This window comes from Cavia porcellus, unplaced genomic scaffold (genome assembly GCF_034190915.1).
Source record: "Cavia porcellus strain 051 isolate PalLab524CR breed Dunkin Hartley unplaced genomic scaffold, mCavPor4.1 scaffold_15, whole genome shotgun sequence".
NCBI lineage: Eukaryota > Metazoa > Chordata > Mammalia > Rodentia > Caviidae > Cavia > Cavia porcellus.
Genome location: NW_026947498.1, coordinates 46,524,057 through 46,549,232, shown reverse-complemented (window position 1 = coordinate 46,549,232; position 25,176 = coordinate 46,524,057). Strand labels below are relative to the sequence as shown.

General features: G+C 36.6%; 1 protein-coding gene across 3 annotated transcripts in view; it reads right to left on the bottom strand.

Annotated features, from left to right (window-relative positions):
• Positions 1 to 25,176, bottom strand: part of Cmss1 (cms1 ribosomal small subunit homolog) — a 341,586-nt gene that overhangs the window by 30,888 nt on the left and 285,522 nt on the right. For all 3 annotated transcript variants that reach the window (XM_063224828.1, XM_013151732.3, XM_063224829.1), the window contains one exon: positions 4,308 to 4,396. In XM_063224828.1, the coding sequence (XP_063080898.1) occupies positions 4,308 to 4,396 (89 nt within the window). The remainder of the gene's footprint in view (positions 1 to 4,307; positions 4,397 to 25,176) is intronic.

Here is a 25,176-nt window from a genome sequence, read left to right as displayed (position 1 = left end):
CTGATAAAATAGAATAATAATAGACTATAATAAAAGTTTCATGAATGTACTCACAAAATACCTTAGTGTATTACATTCATCCTTAAGACACTGTAGCTACGCATGGTAGCACATGCCTATAATCCCAGCACTTGGGAAGCTGAGGCAGGAGGATCACTGTGCATTCCAGGATAGCCTGTGCTACAAAGCAAATGCAAGGCTAGCCTGAACTGCAGAGTGAAGCCTTGTCTCAAAAAGACAGACAAAAAAGAAAAGTGATTACATTATGTGACTTAGAATGGTACAGTTTAAAACCTATAAATTATTTATTTCTTGAATTTTCCATATAGCAGTTTTAAACCACAGAAATAAAATCATAAATGGTATAAGAGGGATACTGTATTACTCAGTCATACAAGAACTCTTTGAAGAAATAAAGGGTACGCCTCAGATATTTTCTTAATGTGCCTCTGAAAAGCTTAGCAGTGTTTTGTCTACCAGTTGTTTCAGCAGGGACTCAAAGTAGAAAATTTGTATATTTGATTTCTGCCTCATGGAATAAACACTCCCCTCCCCCAAGAATAACATGTGGACCACACAGTTTCTAAAGGAGTTACAGAAGCAGGAACACCATTCATTTGGACTGAGAGTTCAAAGAGCAAAATGAAGAGAGCTCTTTGGAACTTCAGAATGTCAAGATACAGATTGAAAGACCTGCTTAATTGCAAAGATCTGCTACTTTCCATTAATAAAAGGATGGCTCAAAGGGAAGAACAAAGTGCTCAAATGGCAGAGCAAAGAGACATAGAGAATTATTCCTGGGCTTTGAGACTTAATCAACAAACTCTGAACATTTTCCTTATTGATCCAATGATTCCTGCAGCTTCCTATTTCTCCTCTTTTTGAACAGAAGTGCGAAAAGTGATTATTCTATACCTGTTCCACCATTGTGTGTTGGCTATGTGTGAGAGATAACTTGTCTCTAGTTTTCTAAATTGAGAACAAATGTACTGAGACACTGGCTTAGGGAACTAAATCCTGGAAACCTCAACTGTATTCAGATCTCATTTTGTTGATGAGACTCTGAAGTTGAGCTCATACTGTAATGGGACAAGACTTTTGCAAGCCTTAGATAATGAATGTATTCTGCTTATGGAGAGCTATGTATCATTAGATCCCTGAGGAAAGACTGTGGCCAGAACCCACAATAATGCCCAACTCTCATCTCTATCTCTTTGTATCCATTGCCCCTTGAATGAGGACTGGATTTACTGACTTGTTCATAACAGGAAATGGCAGGAGTGATGAGATGTCACCTCTGAGAATGGATCACACAAAGATTGTGGTTTCTGTTTTGAGGCCTCTAGCTTTCACCCTCTTGGATCAGCTGGACAGGGAAGCCAGCTGCAGCGTTGTGACACAACAATGTGGCAGGCTCATAAAGAAGGACTAAGGCCTGCCAACTACACATATGAGAGCTCCAGGATGGTCTTTTCTAGCTAGCCCCTGCCCCAACCTGGAATTTGACTGGCTGGTGATGAAAGATGTCACACCAGATGCTCAGACCTAAATTATGTCTGTGAGATAACAGAAACAGTGAGATAATGCATTTTGTCTGCTTTAAACTATTACATTTTGGGCAATTTGTTATGCAAGAACAGACTGACATAAGAAGGATAGAGCAGAGACACTACCATGGATAAGAAGAGCAATACTATTATTCTTTGTTCAGAATGATTTTAGCCTGCTTTAGTTTGTTTAATCTCAACATAAATGAAGATATAGATAACTGCATGTAGGTTTAAGTACATAGGATTGACAACCATATTACTATGTTTTTGTTGGATAGTTGAACAGAACTGTTTGCTGTCTCACTATTTGAATTCCCACTTTATATGTTTCACTTTTGTATTTTGAAAAACTATTTGTAAAAGGACAGTATGTAAACATCAATTAGTGATTTCTTACTGTTTATTTTTTTTCTGAATGCATGTATTATTTCTACCCATTTTCTGTTTAGTTTAGTCTTTCTTTAAATAAAATTAAAAAAAAAAAAAAAGAGAGGAACCTGTGTTGGGCAGGCCAAGTATGGGGTTGCAGGAAGGTTTCCAGGTCATAAGGTTCCAAGAGATTTCTGCAAGTGGCTGTCAGGGAGCTGACTGCTCATAAGCTTGGACAGACGGGGTGGAAATGGGTGAGTGCTAAGAGAGCTGGGATAGTGGATAGTCATCCTTCATTGTAGTCATTTCTTCATTTCACAAATGAGTGCCAATTTGGGACTTCTGTGCTAGTGCTGTGAAGATACACAAGCAAACACTGTTTGTGAGGTATTCCGATTTGGTGGGCAGATTTGGATGGACAACACTCATATGAAGCGAAGAGTCACAAACAGATTCCTATACAAATTCAGGGTTAGAGGAGAGTTACCTGGACAGGGAAAGAAGTGAGTTGGAGGAAGGGATTATTAGTGCGTTTTATCTGCCTAGGACTTCAGAGGAATTTGGTAGTGAAAAGATTAGAGCAAAAGGAAGGTGATAAAATAGGCAGTAAACCCTTAAGCTTTCCTGGTTCTAGCCATGACTATTAAAATTAGTTTTGGGAGTTCAGGTTTTTTGTAAAATGGGAGATTATTAACCTCATAGGGTACTGTAAAGATTATGTGAGTTAAAGTGTGCCTTGCACAGTGCCTGTGATAACTGCTCAGTAAAAGGCCTTCATTGTCTTTGAAATCTGGGTAGCCAAAGATAGGGAAATGGTCACAGAACTGGGAATGTATTTAACTTTGTCCTCTCCCATTTTTTCCTTTTCTATAGTTGTGTTTCACTTATTTAACTTAATAGCTATGGGAAAAGAAACGCCTAGGAGAAAAGGAGCTAAAAAATGCAGAAATTGGGGGGCTGGGGATTTAGCTCAGCGGCATAAGCGCCTGCTTTGCAAGCAGGCAGTCGTGAGTTCGATCCCCGGTACCGGTAAAAATGAAAAAGACAAAAAAAAAAAAACAAAAAAAACAAAACCATGCAGAAATTTAGCAACAATGTAGGTCAATAAATGAAAACAAGTAATGATGCAGGCAGGCATGTGTGAATTTATTAATTTGAAATTACTCTTTAACCAGTGGGCCCAGAAAAAGTAAAGAAGGAGCAAGAAATGCAAGAGAGAAAGTAAACAAAATGAATTTAAAGAAAAAAGTAAGGAAAAAGAAAGCAAATAGGGTGTGAAAAAAAGATATTTGGAAATAAATTCTATCAGCAGGGCACTGATTAGAGGAAAATGTCAGAGAATGCATGGTCATGGTGTGGTCAGTGGAAAAAATTAAGGTAAAATTAAATTCCATCTTGAAGAAATGAATTGAAAATCTAAAGAAGTTAACCTTTAGGTCATTAATGAACAAAATGAAAAAATGCAATATATTTTAGTATAATAATGAAAATTTGAGTGATTACTCTTTGCAGACCACAGTTTGAAGTGCATCATATGTAGTAACTCATTTGATCCCGATGTAATTCTGTGAGGAAGTTATAATTGTTACCATCATTTTACTAGTAAGTCCCAAGGTCAAAGAGGTGGTAAAGAACTACTGTGTTACGTTGCTTCTCATGGTTATCCTAAGCCTGGTCACAAACATTGGGAAAAGTCACTTCTTGTGGAATGAATTTAGCACAAAACTATAAGACCGAAAATCTTTACTGTAAGGATGACTGAAATTTGGATTGATAGTAGCCAGTTCTTTAAACGTCAACATAAATTTACTAATTATGTTTGAGGGACACAATGGAAAAAAGCTACAAATGGATGTGAGTGGCATTACAGAGGTCAGCAAAAAGACTTAATAAGCAATAAAAACTTAGGTCCAGGAAGTAAAACGTATTCCAAATAGCAATTTGGACTAAAGCATGGCAGCAAATCCCCTGGTAAAAAGGCATATTATGACCATACGCTAGGTAGAAATAAAGACCTGGAAACCAGCTGACAGCATAGCATGGTAGCATACTCATAGGTTATTTGTAGGAAGAGGTTTCATATCTGTATGGTATCTGTCTTGTCTAAGGAACTGTACCCAAAATAATAAGCTTGGATCTTCAATGACAATGACAATCTAAATATCATTCTTATGAATTATACTTACAGTATAAAGAACACAAACAAAAATAGAAGGATATAGACTTTGCTGGTTGATAATTAAGAAATCATGGCCTTTTCAAAGGTGGAGAAGAGAAGAGCTTTCCCAAAATCAGAGCGACAACTGATCTTAGGGCACAAGAAATACTGCAGAGTGACAGAGGCTTATTTCAGAACCCAGGAAGTGCACCTGTCCCAGTAACTATCACCTTTTCAGTTTTTTTTGATGATGCAGGAACTGCAGCTGTCTCCTGATGTATCGTTTTTGTTTCTCCTCCTCCTTCACCATCTGATGACTCTAGGAAACAAAATAATTGAAAATTTTTAAAAATGTCTTTCTGTTTCATACCTTGGTACAACTTGTACCACCGTTCTAAAAGGTTCTGTGTCTTAATTTAGAATTTTTTCTCTAAGAGATTGAATTTAAGGAGGCAGAAAGCCTTATCCTGATACCAAAAACCAGAGAAGGAGCCAACCCAAGAAGAGAACTATAGGCCAATCTCACTAATGAACACATGCAAAAATTCTCAATAAAACACTAGCGAAAGAATGCAGCAAATCATCAGGATGATTATATATCATGACCAGGGATGCAGGAATGGTTCAACATATGCAAATCAATAAAAGTAATATCCCATATTAACAGAGCCAAGAACAAAAAACAAATGATCATCTCAGTAGATGCAGAAGAAGCATTTAAGAAGCATTTAACAAAGTCCAAGACCTGTTTATGATAAAAACTCCACAGAAAACAACAGTCTTTATCTCAATGTGATAAAAACTATCTTTGACAAACAATAGTCAACGTCATACTAAATGGATCAAACTGAAAGCTTTCACTGTTGAAAACTTTGGTGTAGGAAAAACTCCAGTCTAGTGTATGTTAATATTATATAATGATGTGGTTTGTTTTAGGGAGTTGGTACATGCATTTAATATACCTTAATTAATTTAAATACCATTGCTTCCATCTCCTTCCCTCTTGATGATCCTTGCTAAGCCTTATATTTAGAAGTCCCTCAAAGCCTCACATGGTCATAAATGGGCTTTTCAGAGGTGGCTACATTTAGGGTATATGAATGTGGATTAAGAGTGGTGATAATGGAGTAGGCTTGCAGACTGGACGGAATATAAAGGGACAGAACGAGGCAGGTTGCTGTCGCTTGCTGACTGCTGCTGCTTCCTGCCTGACACACTATGAACTGTTTCTCTTGTGTGATGCCCTCTGTTATGCCATCTTGCCTTACAGCCAGCTGGCCCTTGACTGAATCCTCTATGAACGGTGAACTGAAATACATCTTTTCTCCTTTAACTTGTGGTGTCAGGTATTTTTCCTTAGTAAGGAAAAAAGTAACTAAAACAATCCTTTACCACATCTCCAAAAGTTTACCTCTTAGCAAAATCATCGGATGACAACAATATGTGATGAGAACTATCATTATTGAGCATTACTACATTTAACATTGGGCTTCACATACATTTATCTAATGTTTACAACGTAACTACTGATTTTGTATATATGAAGTCCTTTTCTCGGTTAATAATACTACTGTTTAGACAAGTCAAGTAATGTCCCCCAGGCCACACACTTGCTATATAAGGTTTCTTAGACCAAAGTCTACCCTGGAGAGTGAAGCCAGAACCCAGCCAGCCCTTGATACCTCGGTGCTGGCTCCAGGGAAAATGTTAAGATTGTGACAAAAGGTTATAGGTCAGGATAAATTCCAAGTTTGGATCTTCTTTGTCTCTCCACAATGGAAAAACAAAGTCTTATTATAAGAATCAGAAAAAAATTAGTTATAACTGTTTTCCTGTTTATGAAGCTATCTTGAAGAAAGGTGGCAACCAGAAGGTACTTACTTTCCACAATGCATACTGTCTTCCAGGACAACTATTTTTTTTTTTTTTTGTCTTTTTCCTTTTTATCGGTACCGGGGATCGAACTCACGACTGCCTGCTTGCTAAATCTCCAGCCCCTTCCAGGACAACTATTAACAAAGTGGGTGGGACTCATTTGATCAGCTAAGTAAAAAGCTTGACCCTTCTCTGAATAAGAAAAAATTATCCTTGGCTTTGGACTGAAACTAAACCATCACCTGTCTTGGGCCTCTAGTTTGCCAATGGTTACAGTTGGGTCTAGAATGTCCATCAAAGGCTCATGTGTTGAAAATTTGACTTGGCTGCCATGAAGTGACCAGTTCTGCCCCACTGACCCTCTGCACGATGATGTGCCCCATCAAAGACCCAGAAACAAGGGATCCAAGCAACCATAGACTGAAACTTCTGAAATCTGAACCAAAATAAACTTTTTTTCTTAAGTTGATTTCCTTGGGAATATTATTACAGCAACAAACAACTAATACATTAATTTACCTTGTGGTTCTTGGAAATTAATAGCCTCCATAATTACATGAGCTAGTTCTTTACAATGAAAAATAACACTCCTTACCCAAGGTGGAAAGAAGATAGAGGACAAGCAAGGGGCTTTCAGGTCCAAAGAAAAACAGAGCTGAGCTCCTTGGGTTAACTTTTTACTTCATTTTCCAGACTTGGAGATTACCCACTTCATTCAAACTCAGAAAAACTGAGTCACAATCCTACCTCCAAAGTTTGAGACTTCCTCCTTTCAGGCTGTAATGAAGCCCCCTGTTTGTCTGTCATAAGGGTAATGTCAGAGATGCTTAAGGAGGGAGCTGAGAATTTATCTTGAGAGGATGGGGTTTCCATTGCAAGCTGAATTCTGTAGTATCAATGGAGAATGCCTGACAAGCCTGAACTTACATCCTTTTATTATAAGTAGGACTAATGGAGATTTAGGGCTTTCTATACCACCTAGCAGTAGGCCACACTAAGGTTTTTACCACAAAAAAGCTATACAGAGATACAATAAAATACAGTATGTTTAATCAAAGTGAGATTCTAAAAATGTTTCAATAACATATAAGAATGGAGGAAAAAGAAAACAGAGACTTGAAAAACTAAACAAACAGAAAAGAAAAAATAAAGGACAGATTTAAACCCAAACCCATCAATGATTACATAAAATGTAAATGGTATGAACAAAGCAATTTAAAGATTAGATTAAAATGTATGTAAGAAAATTCAGATACAATCATACAGGCAAGTTGAAAGTAAAGGAATGGAAATGATATAACACATAAATACTGATCAAAGGAAACAAAAATAGGCATTGGATTGTCAAAACAGACTACAGAGCAAAGAAAATTACCAAAGAATGAGAGGGACATTAAAAAAAGGAAAAGGGTGAATTTATCAAGAAGACATGGTAACCCTAACTATGTATGCACCGAACGGTGGCGTTATAAAATAGGTGGACGAAAAATCAATAGATATGGAAGGAGAAGTAGGTAAGTCCACAATTAAGCTGCCTACCGTTAATTGTGCTCTCTCAAAACTGAGAGAATGATTAGATAGAAAATCACAAAGATACAGAAGAACTGAGGCGCATTTAGCAATAGGATCTGATCAATATTTGTACACCAATTAACGGCAGCAGAATAATATTCAAGTGCCACAGAACATATACTATGATAAAATATATTCTAAAACACAAAACACTGAGAAATTTAGGAGCCGAAATTGATAAACATGCAAAAACTTACAGCAAATATCATACTTTGTAATGAAAGGCCAACTATTTTCCTGGATTGGGAACAAAGTAAAGATGTCAGTTCTCACCAGATTCAACCAATACAGTGTAAGAACTTTAAGGGACATGATATGACATGAAAAGCAAATAAAAGTACATATGATAAAAAGAAAAAATAAAGCTACCCCATTTGCAGATGACATGATTATAATAAAATACCCAGGAACCAAAAGGCCACCTTTAGATCTGTGAAAATTCTGACACTGCTTTTATCAGTGATATCTCCTTTTATCATCCTCTAGTCCATCTTTCTCTGGGTCCTTCAACAGAGTCTTGGTGGACAGTACACCTTTCCTACCTCCTCTCACCTCTGTACTTATTTCTAAATCATATGTAGCCTACATTTTAAACAATAGCATGTAATTTTATTCTACTTCATAGTGTTTGCTGCTAGTGTTTAATATTAGGTTTTCTCTACATCTGAATCATAAACTCTCTAAAGGTATGGATCAGTGCCTAAAGTATTTGGTTTAGGATTGATTGAAAGCAAAAAGCATACTGTTGTTTAATTTAAAACTTTATTATAAAAGTAATATATACTTGGTGTTTCCTCACATTCTCTCTTTTTTTTTTTTGTCTTTTTCCTTTTTATTGGTATCAGGGATCGAACTCACGACTGCCTGCTTTCAAGGCAGGCGCTTATGCCGGTGAGCTAAATCCCCAGGCCCTCCTCACATTCTCTTATTAGATTTAAAAATCACAGTAACATAGAAGAATCACCTACTAATACATAACTATCAGGATCAAGACTGTAAATGTTGAAGATCAAGTAATGATCTTAAATTTTTTTCTGATCTTTGTATTCTACAGTCCTTAGAATCTTCTAACTGCAGAGCGGACTCTATATTTAATTAATCCAGCTGAGAATAAGTAACATACTTTAAAAGGTATATAACTCTTATGCAACAAAAACCCATGAGATAAAGTTAAAATACTTTGTTATTCTAAATCCACATCACTCTTTGTTCCAAAAAATTATTTCATCTGAAACCTTCTCACATATAAAATGCGATCATCCCATATCACTACATGCTGAATAAATTAGTTTGTGGTAGTTTTTATTCCAAAAGAGAAAGTTTTTTGTTTTTCTGAAGTAAGGATGTTAGTTCTGTGATTTCCATTAAGAAAATATTGAAAGAAAATTATGGAGACCCAACCTAGACAGTGTGGCTTCAGTACTGAGGGTCCTCCAGGACTGCTATGATTTGAGGGTAAGCCAGGACTGTGCCCCTCTGTCCCAGTGGGTAAATTAAGATACTGAAGTCATCAAAAAACATTTGGCTTAACTCAGCTCCTTGCAGACTTTTTTTTTTTTTTTTTTTTTTGTTAAAGACACTGACAGATAGGATTGGCTGAATTCTTCTAAAAGATGAATCAAGTACACTGGCTTGTCACTGGTAAGGATAGCAAGCAAAAAGCAGGTTTTTTTTTTTCCTCCACCACTTATCTTATCTCTGGACTTGTTTCCCAGCACTTTCCTCAAGCTTTCAGGCACTTGCCTGTGTAAATCTTTTCTGGGGCCCAAGAAGGTAACTGTCAAAGGGATTATACAATCAATTGATCTAGAAAAATTTATAAAAGATATCTAAAGACAGTGTGGTTTGAAATTCTGTATTATTGTTTTTACTTTTTTCTTTTAAAAACAATAATAATAATAAAAAAGAGATGGAGGGGATGGTTAGGGAGGAGACTTAGGGCATAAAAAGGGAATTAGGATGTGTTAGGTGCATGTATCAACTCCCCACAAAGAATAGAGTTATACACTGCAAACATGTACTAATAAAGAAAATAAAAGGAAGGGGGGAAAAAAGGTAGTATGTCAAGGCCCTTGTCTGTTTGCACTCCCATATCTGTCACGTATGTCCTAGTAAGTAGTGTGGAAGGGGCTGGAGCATGCTGGAGAAACAGTCTGAGGAAGCATTTGGACATACATTTAGTCTAATGGGATATTTATGTGGTTTGCAATCACCTCTGGTTATAGTTCATACTGCTAGCTGTTTTAGTGCTGGAATGCTGCCAGGTATATTCCTATCACTCTGTACTAACTCACCAAAATTTCTGATATAAAGAGGGCAGGCTTAGAATGTGCCTGTAGCATCTATCCCTGAAACCACGTGGGAAATGGAAAAGAAACCAAGTTTGGAATGTATGAAACCTGAAACTAGTCAGTGCACAATTCTTCCAGTCATCAAAAATATAAAACTGTAAGCAGATAATTAAGTGTGCATTTTTGGTCATTCAAAATTGAAGGTCTTTCTTATAAGAACAGAGCTGCATTGTATACATTTTTTTTGCTACCAAGAATTGAACTCAGGACCTCATGTTTGCCAGGCAGGTGCTGTGCTGCTGATGTTGTATATATTTATACAGGGACCATGATTATGTTACTCGCTCTAGAAGGGTAATAAATGTTCAAAATTCCTGTATTTGTAGCAGTAGTGACATCATTTCTTTTCTTATCTAAAATAACTTCTTTCATAGATTTTTTATTTTTAAAATTTTTTTAATATATATAATTTTTTTGGTTCTGGGGATCAAACTCATGATGTCACACTCACCAGGCAGACACTTATACTGCTGGGCTAAATTCCTGACCCTCATAGCTATTTTTTATCAGTAATTTTGCATTCTTTTGCTACAACAAATTATCTAAGGGCCCCCAGATTACCTAAGTTTCAGGGCTTACAGAAACCTAGATCCTCCCTGGCTAGCAAGTTGCTGAACTCACATTTGAGAACAGAATAACACAAACTACTGAAACACATAACAATGTGGATGAATTTCAAAAAATGGTGTTAGGCAAAAGAAGTCAGCCTCAACAAGCTATATAGTAAATGGTCCTGTTATTTAGTATTTCTGGAAAAGACAAAACTATAGGGCAGAAAGTAGATCTGTAGTATCTTAGTCCCTTTTCTGGTTGCAGGGACACAATCCCAATACCCACAACTTAAAGGAGAGCTTATTTTGGCTGTTTTTAGCTCACAGTTAGAATGACAGAGGTGTACGACTGAGAGAAATTGCTTCTATTATGGTGTCCAGGAATCCAAGAGTAAAACATGAGACCCAGAGAAAGAAATACCCTTCCCTAGTGACCTATCCTTTCCTACCAAGCACTTTCTTCTAACAACACATTTATAAACTCATCAGTGAACTGATCCACTGAAGAGTACAATGCCCCACCATCTAATCACATCCCAAAAAACTCACCTAAAAGCACACAGGGATTTGAGGGGACACATAGATATAAACCATCACCAGAGACTGGAGGAGTAATGGAAATGTTCTATATTTTGATTGTTGTGGTGGTTACACAACTACCACAATGTTTGAAGCACACTATGAAAAGGTTATTGCTCAAAAAAAATGACTAAAAATGATAGAGCTAACTTTCATTAACTTGTAACACTTGCCTAACATGACACAACTATTTGGCAGAGAAGGGATTTGAACCCCAGGTAATCTAATCACAGAGTTCATTAACTTAAGGCCTACACTGACCTTGTATCAAGACATGCTGCTTATTCACCCACCCTCTTGGTAAGCATGCACGGGCATGAGCCAGGAGGAGACCCAGTCAGCAGCTTTCGAGATCCGGCCATTGTGGAACCCAGGCGGCTGCACAAGGCAATTCACCTGCCCTCTTGGTAAGCGCCTACCTCAGGGGTGAGCCAGGAGACCCAGTCAGCCTCTCCTGTGAGCCTACTGGTGTGTGGGCTGGGAACCAAAGACCCCTCCCCTCTTAGCAACTAGGGACAGAGGTCTGAACATCTCTTGGGAGGATGACCGTAAGCAATATAGCAAAGATGAGGGATTTCCTTCCATCTTCTTTTAAAGGCAAATGTTTTCACTGTTTTGTTTCATTACAATTAATTGCTTTTACTCTATTCAATATTCTCTTTTGAACAGTTTTATAATGTTCTGTTTTTGGTTTGATTTTGCTATACCTAACTGACTGGACAACTATTGTGAAGATAATGAGATATGCTATGGCACCTATTACTGTTATCCCAGTATCCTGCTGTGAAGTTCTGAACCAGTTTCACTGCATTCTCTCGACTGGCTTTGTTCTGTTGTATTTTTACTACCTTGAAGAAAAAAAAAAAAAAAGACATGCTGCTTATAATTAAGGAAGCTTCTTGTGTTCTTATCTTTTTTGCTAAAAGGTCTCTTGGTTGCTCTTATTTTTAAAAACATAAATATGGTTGAGTGCAATGTAAAGCCATTTGCATTTGCATATATTAAGATGATTATATAGGTTTTCTCTTATAATCTGGTAATGTGGTGATACAAAAAATAGAGTTTCTAATGGTAAACCATCCTTGTTCTGTGAGTAAATCCCAACTCTTTATAAGTTTTGAAGATTTTTGAAAATCTCAGTTCAAAAGTCAGACTAACACAATTCTTTTTGTCTAGTTTACAGTCTGAAGTTATATTAGTTTTATATACATTATAGTTATACTACATATCCCCAAAGCTTCATAAATGTGGCTTTGGAGAGGTGATTGAATCAAGGGGGCTTGATACTCATCATTGGGTTTTTCCACTGATGAATTTATAGCTAACTGTGATGCTGGGAGGTAAAGCCTGGTTGGAAGACGGGTCATTGGAAGCTTAGAAGGGTATATTTCCTTCCCTCCTTCCTTGATCTCCCTCTGCTTCCTGTTGGCTATGCCATGAGCAACTTTCTTCTTCTGTGCCCTTTGGCCATGTCACAATCTTTTGGAGCCAGCAGACTATAGACTGAAACCCTACAAACTGTGAGTCAAAATAAACTTCCTATTTTAAATTGTAGGTGTCAGGTATTGTATCTCAGTGGCAAGAAAAGTACGACAACAAAAGAGCTGGGAAATTTTTCCTTTTTAAATCCTCTGATAATTTTACTCCATTGTTTTAGTTACTTTTCTTTCATTGCTGGGACAAAATACCTGATGCCTAAAACTAAGGAAGGAAGTTTTTAGCTGACAGCTTTTGGAGGTTTCAGTCCATAATCAGCTGGCTCCAAGCCAAGGCAAGGTGGTATGGTGGAGGAACAACAGTTTCTGCCATGGGAAACAGCAAAAGCAACAAGAGCAAAAAGGGAGGAGAGAGAGAGAGAGACAGACAGAGACAGAGACAGAGACAGAGAGAGGGAGAGAGAGAGAGAGAGAGAGAGAGAGAGAGAGAGAGAGAGAGAGCTTACGAGTGAGAGCGCAAACTTCTTTCCCTCCCTTACATTGTCCCATAATCCCAGCATTGGACCATGAATCAATCACAAACTCTAGAAGCCCACCTCATGGCCTCATGAGGCTTTGGGGGGACATGCTACTGGACATAAACAGTAGCATCCACTGAGCTTAACTGTTCCTTGATATTTGGTAAATTCTGCCAATAAAACCAGTACTGTGTAGAGTTCTGTTGGTAGGTATGTTACAAGATAATGCATCAATTTCCTAATGGGTATACTATTATATTGAATTTTCTATGTATTCTTAATTCAGCTTTGAAAAGTGGTATTTTTCTACATTACTATTTTATCTGATTTTTCAAATTTATCGAGGAGAGTAGATCATTATATAGAGCTATATCTTTTTTCCTCCTACATATTATCTATACTTTTTAAAGAGGTTTTTCTTTTTCAAAAAATAGGCCTTTAACCAATAGTTTCTATAGTACAGTATCTTTGAAGTTTTTAAACTAATTTTTTACACTAATTAATGGTATTTATTTTCTTTATGTTCTTCTATTGATTTTCTAAAATTTTGTAGTTGGTCATTTAGCCTGTTAATTTTTCCTAATGTAAACACTATACCTACACAATTATAAATATATAAATATGAATTATAAATCATTATTAAGGGCCAGGGAGTTAGCTCAGTGGTTATAAGTACCTGCCTGGCAAGTGTGAATTTGTGAGTTCGATCCCTGGTACCAAAAATAAAAGACAATAAAATTATTAAGATGAATAGAATATGTTTTAGAATTGTAGCATTTTTATTATCATGTAATTCTAAATATTTTTAAGTTTCTGTAACAGCCCTAACAGTCTGTAGGGCTGCCCTAACTAACAACTATCATAGAGACTGGGTGGCTTGAACAGTTATTTATCTTCTTATAGTTCTAGAGGCTACAAGTCTGAAACTAGGATGTCAGTATGGTCAAGTTATTATAAGGGCTTTTTTCCTGGCTTGAAGACAGCTGCCTTGTCACCATGTCCTCATGTGATAGGCAGAGGGACAGTGAGACAGCTCTTTGGTGCATCTTATAAGGCACTAATCTCTTGGCAGGGGGTATGTCCCACCTTCATGATCTGACCTGACACTAATTACCTTCCAAAAGCTTTAGCTCCAAATACAGTACCAAAATACAGGTTTTAGGCCTTTAACATATGATTGTTTAGGGGAATACAAACTTTAAATTCACAATAGTTCCCAGTGTGAATTTTCTTTGATCTGTGAGTTATTTAGAATTTTATTTTTAGATTTCCAAATATATTTTAAAAATCTATTCTTTTATTTGCATTTGGTTACAAAAATGGCCTCTATGTGCTGATTCTTCATCATATGCTGAGACTTACTCTATTGTCTAACAGAGGTCAGCAAACTTTTTAGATAAATAGCCTCATAGTGAGCAGGTGTGGGGTTTCCAGATCAGTATGTGGCTACTGTTGCCACTACTAAACTCTGCTACTGCAGTGCAAAAACAGCCTTGGGCAATGAATAAATGAACAAGAGAGGCTGTGTTCTGATAAATTTTACTTAGAGAAACTCATCTGGACTGGATTTAGCCCATGGGCCAGGGTACACCAATCATTAGCTCACCAGTGGTGGCAAATCTATGGTAGATGTGTGACAGCAGGCTGTTTATTACCACTGAAAGCTCTAAAATGTTCACATCATTGGCCTGGTAAATAATCCATTTTTAGAAATGTTTCTTTTTTTATAGAATCATTTCTGTTTGGTAGAGATTTTTGTGCATGGCTACAGATATTTATGTTTTTCAAATCTGTTCTACGTCAATGAATTTATATATTTTATTTATTCATGATTAAGATGTATATTAACATTTTAAATCTGTCTGTGTTTTAAAGTAACTTTACCAGTTTTTATTTACATATTTCATAGGTCTATCAGGCACAAACAAATTCAGATTATGGCTTTATACCAACATCCTAGGTATTTCTCACCCTCAAGCAAGCCTGGGATGCATTCTAAACCCCAGATGATTCCTGTGCCTATTAATAGTTGAGAGATTGCCCCATATGAGTGTCTTAGCTTCAGTGGGCAATCCACTCAGTCATCTCCCTACTGGATACATTTACAGATAAAAAGAAAATGGTTAAGTTATAGTTAGGAGTAAAAAGTTCTGGTATTCTATTGCACACTAGGGTCCCTATACTTAAGATAATGTACTATATATTTTTAAAAAATGGAAGAAATTTATACTCATTTTCAGTATAAAGAAATAATAAAGGTTTGAAGAGATAACATTTTGCAATGCATATACACAGCAAAACATTACATGGTACCCTGTAAGTATATTCAATTTTTGTATTTGTATGTATTGGTTAAAAATTTGATTTAGAGAGGAAAAAGTAATTCTGGCTCGATGTTGAATTTCTCCTTTTATCATTAACTTTGGACTCTATTTTAAAAAACTTATCTTGTTTAATTTAGTTAAACTTCACTTTGAGGGGTGATTCTGCTATATTTCTAGAAGTGGTCAGCTGTTCTCTGGGAAAGCTATGCAATGAAAACTGAAAAGTAATGCTGCATACACAGCTGCACTTAAACAGTCTAAAGTGTTTTGCTAAAATTACTCATCCCTAGGAGCCAGAATGTTTTATTTGGCCAGGAAAACCATGGCTGGGAACTACTCTTCAAGAACTATGTTCCCAGCTCATTAAGAGACTCCCACTAGCATCACTGAGAAAGAACACAGTTCCCACATTCAGAGAACAGGACCCTCATACTCAACTTTCCTCAGGCTAAGCCAACAATGCAGATCACAGGAGAGGGCAGGGAAGGACAAAGCAGTGAGAGAAGCAAGCCAAGGAAGAAGATGTCCTCAATTAGCAATTTACCTTTACAAACAGGGGTTGTACCCTGAAGGAAGCTCCATTTAAAAAAATTTCTTCCACACATTTTCCAAAGGTAACTACCATAGAAATGCTATGACTAATGCAGAAGGCTTTATAATCAATTAAGTTATTCCAGGTAAGGATCATACTGTCTGTAAATGTTATCTTTCACTCTAATTGTTCAAAATGCCTCCCTTCCTCTATGTTTGTCATTCTTCCTTTTCTATCTTACCCTTATGGTACAACATTCAGTTTCACATCTTCTGTAAATATGTCCCCAAAGTGGAAATAAGACTTTTTAAGGGTTGTAATGTAGAAAGCAGTTGCAACTTTCAATGAAAAAGAAAAATAGGCAGGTAAGGAAAACAAGGCCCATGAAAACAGAAAGTTCAGTGAAAGAGATGGTGGGAGGAATAGCAAATTCAAGCCCACGTCTGTTGTGCCCACACAGCACATCTAAGTGCTTTGGGGTGGCAGACTGGCCCTTTGGTCTCCAGCCTTTCCTAGGCCATGTAGGCCTGAGGCCCAGGTGCCAGGACACATGTACCCATAGTCTTCCTCAGGCTTGCGGTGATTTGTCAGACTTTGTTAGTGTGGCCTATGCTACTTTGATGTTTTTTTTGGATATCACTTTTTCCTCTTTTGCCTTTTCATACTTTTAGATATAGCAGGAACTGGGCATGATCTAAACTTTCCCATCTCTTAAAGTGTCGTATGTTTCCAAGTGGTACGAGTTGATCCTATCAGAAGTTTTTTTTTTTTTTGTCACCCTGAACTAGAATGGAGAATAGGGTGATTCTTTCCCCTTTATTTTGCCATTTCTAATGGCATTAGCTATAATCTAATCTACATTCTAATGATACTCCTATTTTCATAACTGAAGATGTCCCTAGCAAGAGATTTAGAGTTGTGCTTACAAAGTATGTTGTCAATACTATGCAAAGCCTTAAAGCTAAAAATTTTGGATCAAGATGCCAAAACATGAACTGGAATTAAACTCTGATAGAAGGCAAAGGGAATAAGACAAACAGGATCACCTCAAAAACACTTGACTCAATTGCTTTACTTTTTTGTTTATGAGGTGCTTGAATACTACACAATTTCTCTTGTCTTCTACAACTGAATAGAGTAAGATCTTGAAAGCTTGATGTCTCTGGACTAGTAATGCCTCATTTATTTCTTCATTTATGATACATGCTGGGGAGGACTCCTTAAGAACGACTTGGGAGCCTGACCTCTTGTGTTAATGCTTGCACTTAGGTCTGGCCTTAGTGGCAGTGGGGAACAGCACCGAATGCCCTAAATTTGGGTGCTTCAGGATGCCTTTGTTACCAAACTGAGGTATAGAGCATGCAGGTGTCCATATAGCTGTGTAGGTAGAACCACTACCTACAAAGATTATGTCTGTGACCTCAGCATGAGTATCACAAACAAAATGTGGTATTTGCATACAGTGGAGTACCACCTGCCATAAAGAAACACAACGCAGAGTCATTTGTAGGAAAACAGATACACCTTGAGACCATAACGTTAAGTGAAATAAATCAGACATACAAGCTTAAATATCACACAGTTTCTCTTACATGAGGATTCTAAAGTAGAAATAAATTAAAAGGCAAAATAAAAGCTACCTACCTACTTACTAGATTGATGTCTGCCCTGCAATAAGGCAAGTTTTCCTTTTATCTTGTTTTTTTTTAAGCTTATGGGAAAAATAAAGATAAGTTGGCTTAAGTAACATGAACTCAAATTCAGTCCTGAGTATTAAAGCTCAGCTTGTATTCTTTTGTAATTTGTTTTAAATCTTGCAACATGTACATGCTTGGGGCCAGTTTTCAAACTGACTAATTTCAATTTAATCTTTTTTTGGACAACTTTTGTAGAATTAGGTGTAGAATGGATGCCAGTGGTGGCATTTTGGGCCTTAATATATTTTTATATTGAATGAACACATTTGGTGTATTTGTAAGCATTGTTATACAAATTCTACACCCCTTATTAGGAAGTAATAATAACTGTTACAGTGCCATTACTTTGTACAAGACACTGTTCTAAACGCTCTACATAAATTAACTCATTTAATTATCACATTGATCGTATAAGATAGACACTGTTTATTATCTCTTTTACAGAGGTGGAAACTGAGGGACCTGTCCAAGGTTAATGAGCAAGTGCCTGGAGTTAGACTTTCACAGTCTTAATTCAAAGTAAGTTGGCTCTTAGCCAGTATAAAACATTGCGCCTCTAACTTTGAAAGAAATTAAGTAGCTCTCTGGTAGTAGTAGAATCTATGGGGCTCAGTGGGAGCCTTGTTTAATGATGTATGCTACATTTCACTAACACGTAACTGAGCAGAGGATGCTGCATGTGGCAAGCAACCCCTCTCTTTTAAAATACTAAAACTGTCTTAGTTACTGTTTTCTCATTGCTGAGACAAAATACTCAACACCAAAAGTCAATGGTTCATGGTGTGTAGAAGCTTCAGTTCATAGCTGGCTGGCTTCAAGGTAAGGCAGCATAGCTGAGGGGCATCACAGAGGAGAAACAGAAGACAGCAAAAGCAGCAAAGAGTGAGTGACAAGTAACAACTCTCTTTCTGTCCCTTATATTCTGTCCAGGCTATCTATCCTTAGGACAGGTAGTGGTCTTGCCCAGGGTGGGGCAGCTTTAATCCTAGCAAGATACCATAGATCAATTCCAGCATCACATTCTTGATCCCAACATCACACACCCTAGATCCGGGCACTTCTGGAAAGCTGACCTATGACTACATGAGGCTTTGTGGGGACAGCTAGACACAACCCATAAAAAAACCTATCAGTTCAGATATCTAGAATTCCACCCCCCATCCTATATTTTAGGTGGAGAGAAAAAGCTTGGCTAGTCTTAGCTTATGCTTTGGACTCTACATCTCCTCAGCTTGGTATCTGTCTTATTGCAAGGATTCTTTAATATAAAACATGAATTACTATTCTCCAAATAAGGAAATGGAGAAGACAATGTCCCTAGGCTTATTTCATCCTTAAATACTGACCTTTGTAGAACACCTTTTAATAATTTCCAGAACAACTGTCTGTGTATTTATTTTGCGAAGTGTCTCTATAGGAGAGTGCTGGGAGAATACCTAGAAGGTCTGGATATTAGTGGTAAATTTTGTGATCTTGGGCAAACCACTTATATTATGTTACAGGTTCCTCATTTGTGGACTGATGAGGTCATACGACTGTGATTTATGATGCTCTTCTGGTTATTCTCTTGGAATGCTATATACCTTGGGCATGTCAAAATTTCCAGAGTATGATAGAGTGTTACAGGACAGAAGGATAAGTTAACCTTTAAAAAAAAATATAGGTGAACATAGCCCATTATGCAGGGTGTGAGTTACATAATTTTTTCCGAACAAAAATTTCACTAAAAAACCCTCCGAGGTGGCATCTAGGCCTTATACCTATTCACTTTTGTTACGAAGTATAATTCCTGGGAAAAGAAATGTTACAGTGGAAAGCATATTGTTTCTGTTAGGATTGCCCTTTGGCCTTCATAGAGACTTCAATTGCCTATTTGATAACTTACTATATGCCTGTAAATCCTTAAAGGTGGTTGTAATGTTCATAAACAGGTGCTTCAGAATGCTTACCTTTGTTACCCATCTTTTCAATTGAAAAAAAAAACCCTCTAAACTACTCTTTTGTGTATCTTATGACAAAGGACTTTATTTTTTTCACCCATAAAGTTTCTTAAACAAGGCTTAAACATATCAGCCTATCAATGAATTACCAACATAAGATGAATGCTGTTCAAGAGCCACAAATTTCAAGTCTTATTAGACAGAGTAAAATAACCTAAAGATAAAATAGTTTAATGGAGTAAATAAGATGGACTGAACTAAGACTTGATTTGTCAATACTACCAGTAAGGCGGTGGTGTCATCATTTGTAAAACGTTATTTTTGCTCTAGTACCATGATATAAAAACAATATGTACGAATTGTGAAAATTATAGAAAATACAGACAAGTAAAAAGAAACAGATAAAAACTTTGGCCCCAATAAAAAAAGATGGTCCCATTTAAAAAAGAAACTTACTATTATAATGTTAGTGCATTTATACCTACCTTTTATAATGTCTTGTTTGTAATTATAAATAATTGAAAATACTTGGGACTTTAATATTACATACCGAGTATTTTCTCATGTCACTGAGTAGTCTTGAAAACACTTTTATGGCTATATAACTAATAATTTAGCATATACACTATATTTATTTGTTTCTCCATCATACTAAGTTTATTTCTAAAATTTTGCCTTTGTAATAATACTATAATAGACATACTTATGTATAATATTGTATGTGTTTCTATTTATAAAAGATTTCTAGAAGAGAAATTACACAGTAAAAAGGTAAACATGTTTTTACAGAGCCTTAACTTCTAAATTATTTTCTAGAAAGTTTTGTATCAATTTATAAGTTATCAGCATTGTACAAAAACATTTGTTTTATTATACCTGTTAAGATATTATCTTTTTAACATTACTAATAGGTAAAAATGATATAGCATTTTAAATTTAGTCATTTGACTATAAGCGAAGTCAAATATTTTATTCTTTTATCAGCTACATGTATTTCTTATAGGAATTTTTTTTTTTTGTCTTTTTCGTTTTTATCGGTATCAGGGATCGAACTCACGACTGCCTGCTTGCAAGGCAGGCGCTTATGCTGCTGAGCTAAATCTCCAGCCCCTATAGGAATGTTTTTAACCTTTGTTCATGTGTCAAGAAGTTTAATGTATTTCTTATTACATTTGATTCTTTAATGCTGTTTAATTTTTGAAGTTCTTTTTTAATTTTAAAAATTAATTTTCATTTACATATTTTAATTATAATGAGATCAAGTATGTTACATGTGATCTTTCCTATTATGCTTAGAAAAAGTTCTCCCCACCCAAAAGTGAAATATAAAAAAAGTAAAGTACTTTTTGGCTTGTTTGAGACAGGGATTCACTATGCTGGCCTTGGGCTCATGTTGTAGACCAGGCTGGCCCTGAACTTGCAATGATCCTCCAGCCTCAGGCTCCTAAGTGCTGGGATTACAGGTAAGCACCACCATGTCTGGTGTTCTATTTTTTAGAAAAGTGGTTTAGTCTTTTTAAAAATTGTATTTATTTATTTATACTCAGGTTCGAACTGAGCTATATCCCCAGCCCTTTTTAAAAAAATTAACTGAAATCTATATGGACTAAATTTTTGTTGCATGGTATAAAGTAAAGCTCTAGCTTTTAAATAGTTAACTAGTTATCCTAACATCATTGTGAATGATTCTTTCCTGATTGCCTTGTGACGGTGCTCTCATTTAATCAAAATACAAATCACATATTTTAAGGTATTAGGCCATTGATCTAAGAATCTTCTGTTTTGGTAATATACCTTATTATGTTTTAAAAACTCAGCAACATATTAAACTGTCTTCTTTTCTACTTTCCTAAATGACTATAACATGGCAGGCAGGGAGTAGCAAGAGAGGGAGAATTAGAGCCAATATAGTGCAGGGATTAAAATGAGGCTTTTTAGAATCCAGCTGCCTGGATTGGAGTTCTGTCTTTACCATTTTCAAGCTGTGTGACCACAGATAAGTTACTAGTTCTTTTGTACCTTAGTTTTCTCACTCAAAAAAAGAGCTACTAATTGTGCCTGCTTCATAATGTTGTTACACAAAGTTCTGATATAATTAACGTAAATGGTTTAGCACAGTCTGGTATAGAAATTCTCCTAAAATGGTCATCACGGTCATCTTACTTGACTGCCTGTGAGCCCTTGAAACTGATGTTGACCCTGACATTTTACAATGTCTCCAGTGTTTTCTGGAATACTGAGGTAGTTTGGTGCTCAACCCCTCACTTCATGCACTGTTCTATTTGTAGCTCTTCAAATCCTCCAAAGTGTCCTTTGCTATCCTAATCTTTGGTAACCATATGCTTCCTTGGCATTTTCCTCTCCACGCCACTCCTCTCCCCCTTCTCTGCTCTCTTTTCCTCTCATTTCCTTTCCTTCCCTCCCCTCTCCTCTGCCACCCCAGAAGGGTCTTGCTACACAGTGTAGGCTGGCCTCAAATTCACTTAGGTAGACTAGACTGGCCTCAAACTCATGGCAGTCCACCTGCCTCAACCTCCCAAGTACTGGGATTGCAGGTGTGTGCCTCCACACTAGCAGTATTCCTTTGTCTAAGTAGGATGGTAAATTTTTCTTACATGACTAGTACATAGTAAATTATGTTTGAGGGCCATAGTTCTTTATTAAAACCGCATGTTCTACAATTTGTAAATCACTGATAATGTATAAACAACTGATTCTAACTGTATTACAACAAAACTTTATAAACAAAAACAAGTGGCCAGTTGGCAATGGTGGCACATGCCTGTAATCCCAGCACTCTGGGAGGTATCTTAATTATTTTTTTGTTACTGTGACAAAAATACTCAAAACCCATAATTTAAGAGAGGTGTATTTTGCCTCACAGATTTCAGTTCATGGTCAGCAGGCTCCAGGGCAGAAACAGCATGATGGACATAGTGAAGGGAAAGGCACTCAATCCATAGAATCTGGTAGATCTGTTCAGTCAGTATCTATTGAAACACTGAGTGACATGATCACATAATTGAGTCTTAACAGTTCCATTGTGTTATACACTATAAGAACATAGTTCTGTGTGAGCTCTATAGTAGCTACCAAAACAAACTACATAGCAGACTTCATGGCCTGTGTGGTATACTGAAACATCCTGAAGAATTAATCTTTCCTTCCCTAATGTGAGAAGAAACTTTAGGTTTAGGAAATTCATAATTTCAATGACCAATTTTGCAGACATCAAAATAGAGCTGTACAGCATGATCTGTAAAACAGGATACAGTTTGTAGGAATTGAGAAACAGCTGTTTTCCCCTTCTGTTTTAAAAGGGGGGAATAGGCTCCAGAGCTCCAGGGTATATCCTAAGGATATGGAGAGAATTTATTTGCTTAGAGAAATGTGACATGTAGCTGGCAAATGTCTTGGTTTGTAAGAAATAATGTCCTGGTAGGTGAAGCTAAGAGCAGAAGAAGGATGTATACAGAGTCACTTCAGCATTGTGACTAATGAAAGGGAGCACTAATAAACTGGCAGAGAAAAGAAGAGTAAATATAAAGATGAAAGGAACTGAATATATTCCAGGGGGGACACTACCTATAAAAAAATCAAGTATCACTTGTAGTAATAATGACTTTAATGAAACAAATTTTAGGTAAAAATGACACTGACATAGAGTAAAATATGGAAACTGAAACCTCAGTCAAAAGTAACAGCACTACCACTAAGTTTCTCTATATAGAGTGTAGAGGAGTCTTATGCTAAGAATACCTGGAAAATATATTAAACACTCTAGGGGAAAATTTCAGATTTCTGGAATATACTACGAGATTGGTAATAGACAAAGAAGCATGCTTAAACTTTTCCCCTTTACTTTTCATGCTAAACTGAGATAGTAGTTGATATTTTCAGTATAGTTAAACATTTGCTAAGTTGGAGGGATTATTAATTTTATGTGACTCAACATATTCTCTCAAGTAGCAGTTATTAGACAGCATTCTTTATAATTTCTTAAAGTTATAAAATCATTATTGCTGTGAACAAAAAGATCTAAAGTTTTCCAAAAAAGAACAAAGTTAATGTTGATGTTCTTGAATCTTCTACTTCTTTCTTCCCTAAGAATTATGAAAAGATTCATTTTATGGCCACCTGCACATTTTTAATTCATTTATCATTCAAATATTTAATGAGCACCTGCTATATATCTAGTATAGTACTGTGTCCCAAAGAGGCAAAATATAAATATGTGGCCCTTACTCTGAGAAGCTGACAGTATGGTAGGGAAGGCAGACATGCCACAATGAAAATGCAGTGTCACACTACAGTGATGAAAAACAGACAGAAGGTGGTCAGGGGCTCGGGTGGCAGGGGTGGGTTTAGGACTCTAAAGGGAAGCACCAGGGAGTTGTGTAGTCTGCACTTTTGTTATCAAGGTAATCGCATACATCTAATCACTATGTTAAAATTCAGAGACCTGCAAGTCAAAAGAAAAAAAGGGGGGCATGATATAACTGTATGATAATTTAAAAATTAAAACTAAAAACACAATGTTAGAGATGCTCATGAATGAGAGAAGAGGCAAATAAACATGCTTCATATGATGGAATACTGCTGAGAAATAAAAGGAATGGAGTACTGAAAAATGCAACAACCTGGATGCATTTTAAAAGCATTACTGAGTGAAAGAAGCAGACACAATGAAGTATACCCTATATAATTTCATTTATAGGAACTTTTGCAGTAGGCAACATATGCTGACAAAAATAAGATCAGTAGTTTCTCCTGGTAGCAGGGGTGAGAGCTGGTGGGGACTGATTGCGTAGGAATCTTAGAGAATTTTCAGATGTGATGGTCCAAACTGATTGTGCAGTACATGTAGTCTGAGTTCTTCAATAAATGTAAGTTATATCTCAACAAAAATGTGCATTTAGCAGTCTGGGCTTGTCTTTCACATTAGAATTTCTAATGGTGTTTAACAACCTCTAACCATATGTTACCATTTTCTTTTCTTTTATTAGGTCTGGGGACTGGATCCAAGTGCTCATACTAAATTATATCCCCAGCCCTTTTCCTTTTTTTTGAGACAGGCTGGCCTTGAATTTGTGGTCCTCCTGCCTCAGTCTCCCAAATAGCTGGAATTATGAAAGTGCAGTATGATGTCTGGCTTATTATTTTCTTTTTGGTATAAATTAGAATTCTTTGGTTTCTTAATGAAATATTATATACAATAATACATTTTTTCTAGTATTGTGACAAAAATAACTGAAATGCAACATGCAGAGAAGGTAGTAGGGGGCCAAAGAGGGCAAAACTATATTGTGTTGAACTGAGGATTGGGAAGGCACCCAGAAGGAGGTAAATCTGATTTAGATGTTAGCACTTTATGTACACTTGGCAAGGTGCAGGCAGGTAGGGCAGGCATCCCATTTGGACAGCTTGGGCCCTCACTCTTGTCCTATCCATATCTATTGTCCTAGAGAGTCTGGCCTGGATCATGGCACTGATGGGACCTAAGGGAAGCTTTTATCTGAACAAAATCATACTTAAGAGGATAACTGGCCTCTGAAAAAATGAGTCATGTGTGCTGTAATCTTTGGCTTTTTTCCTTCAACTACCTGTGAGCAGAACTATTTCTAACAGGATAAGTATCAACAGTGGCTAAGCAATGATTATTATCAAAGGCTGTATCCATGATCTCCATTCCATATGTACTCCATCCATCAAGAGGCTGATTTG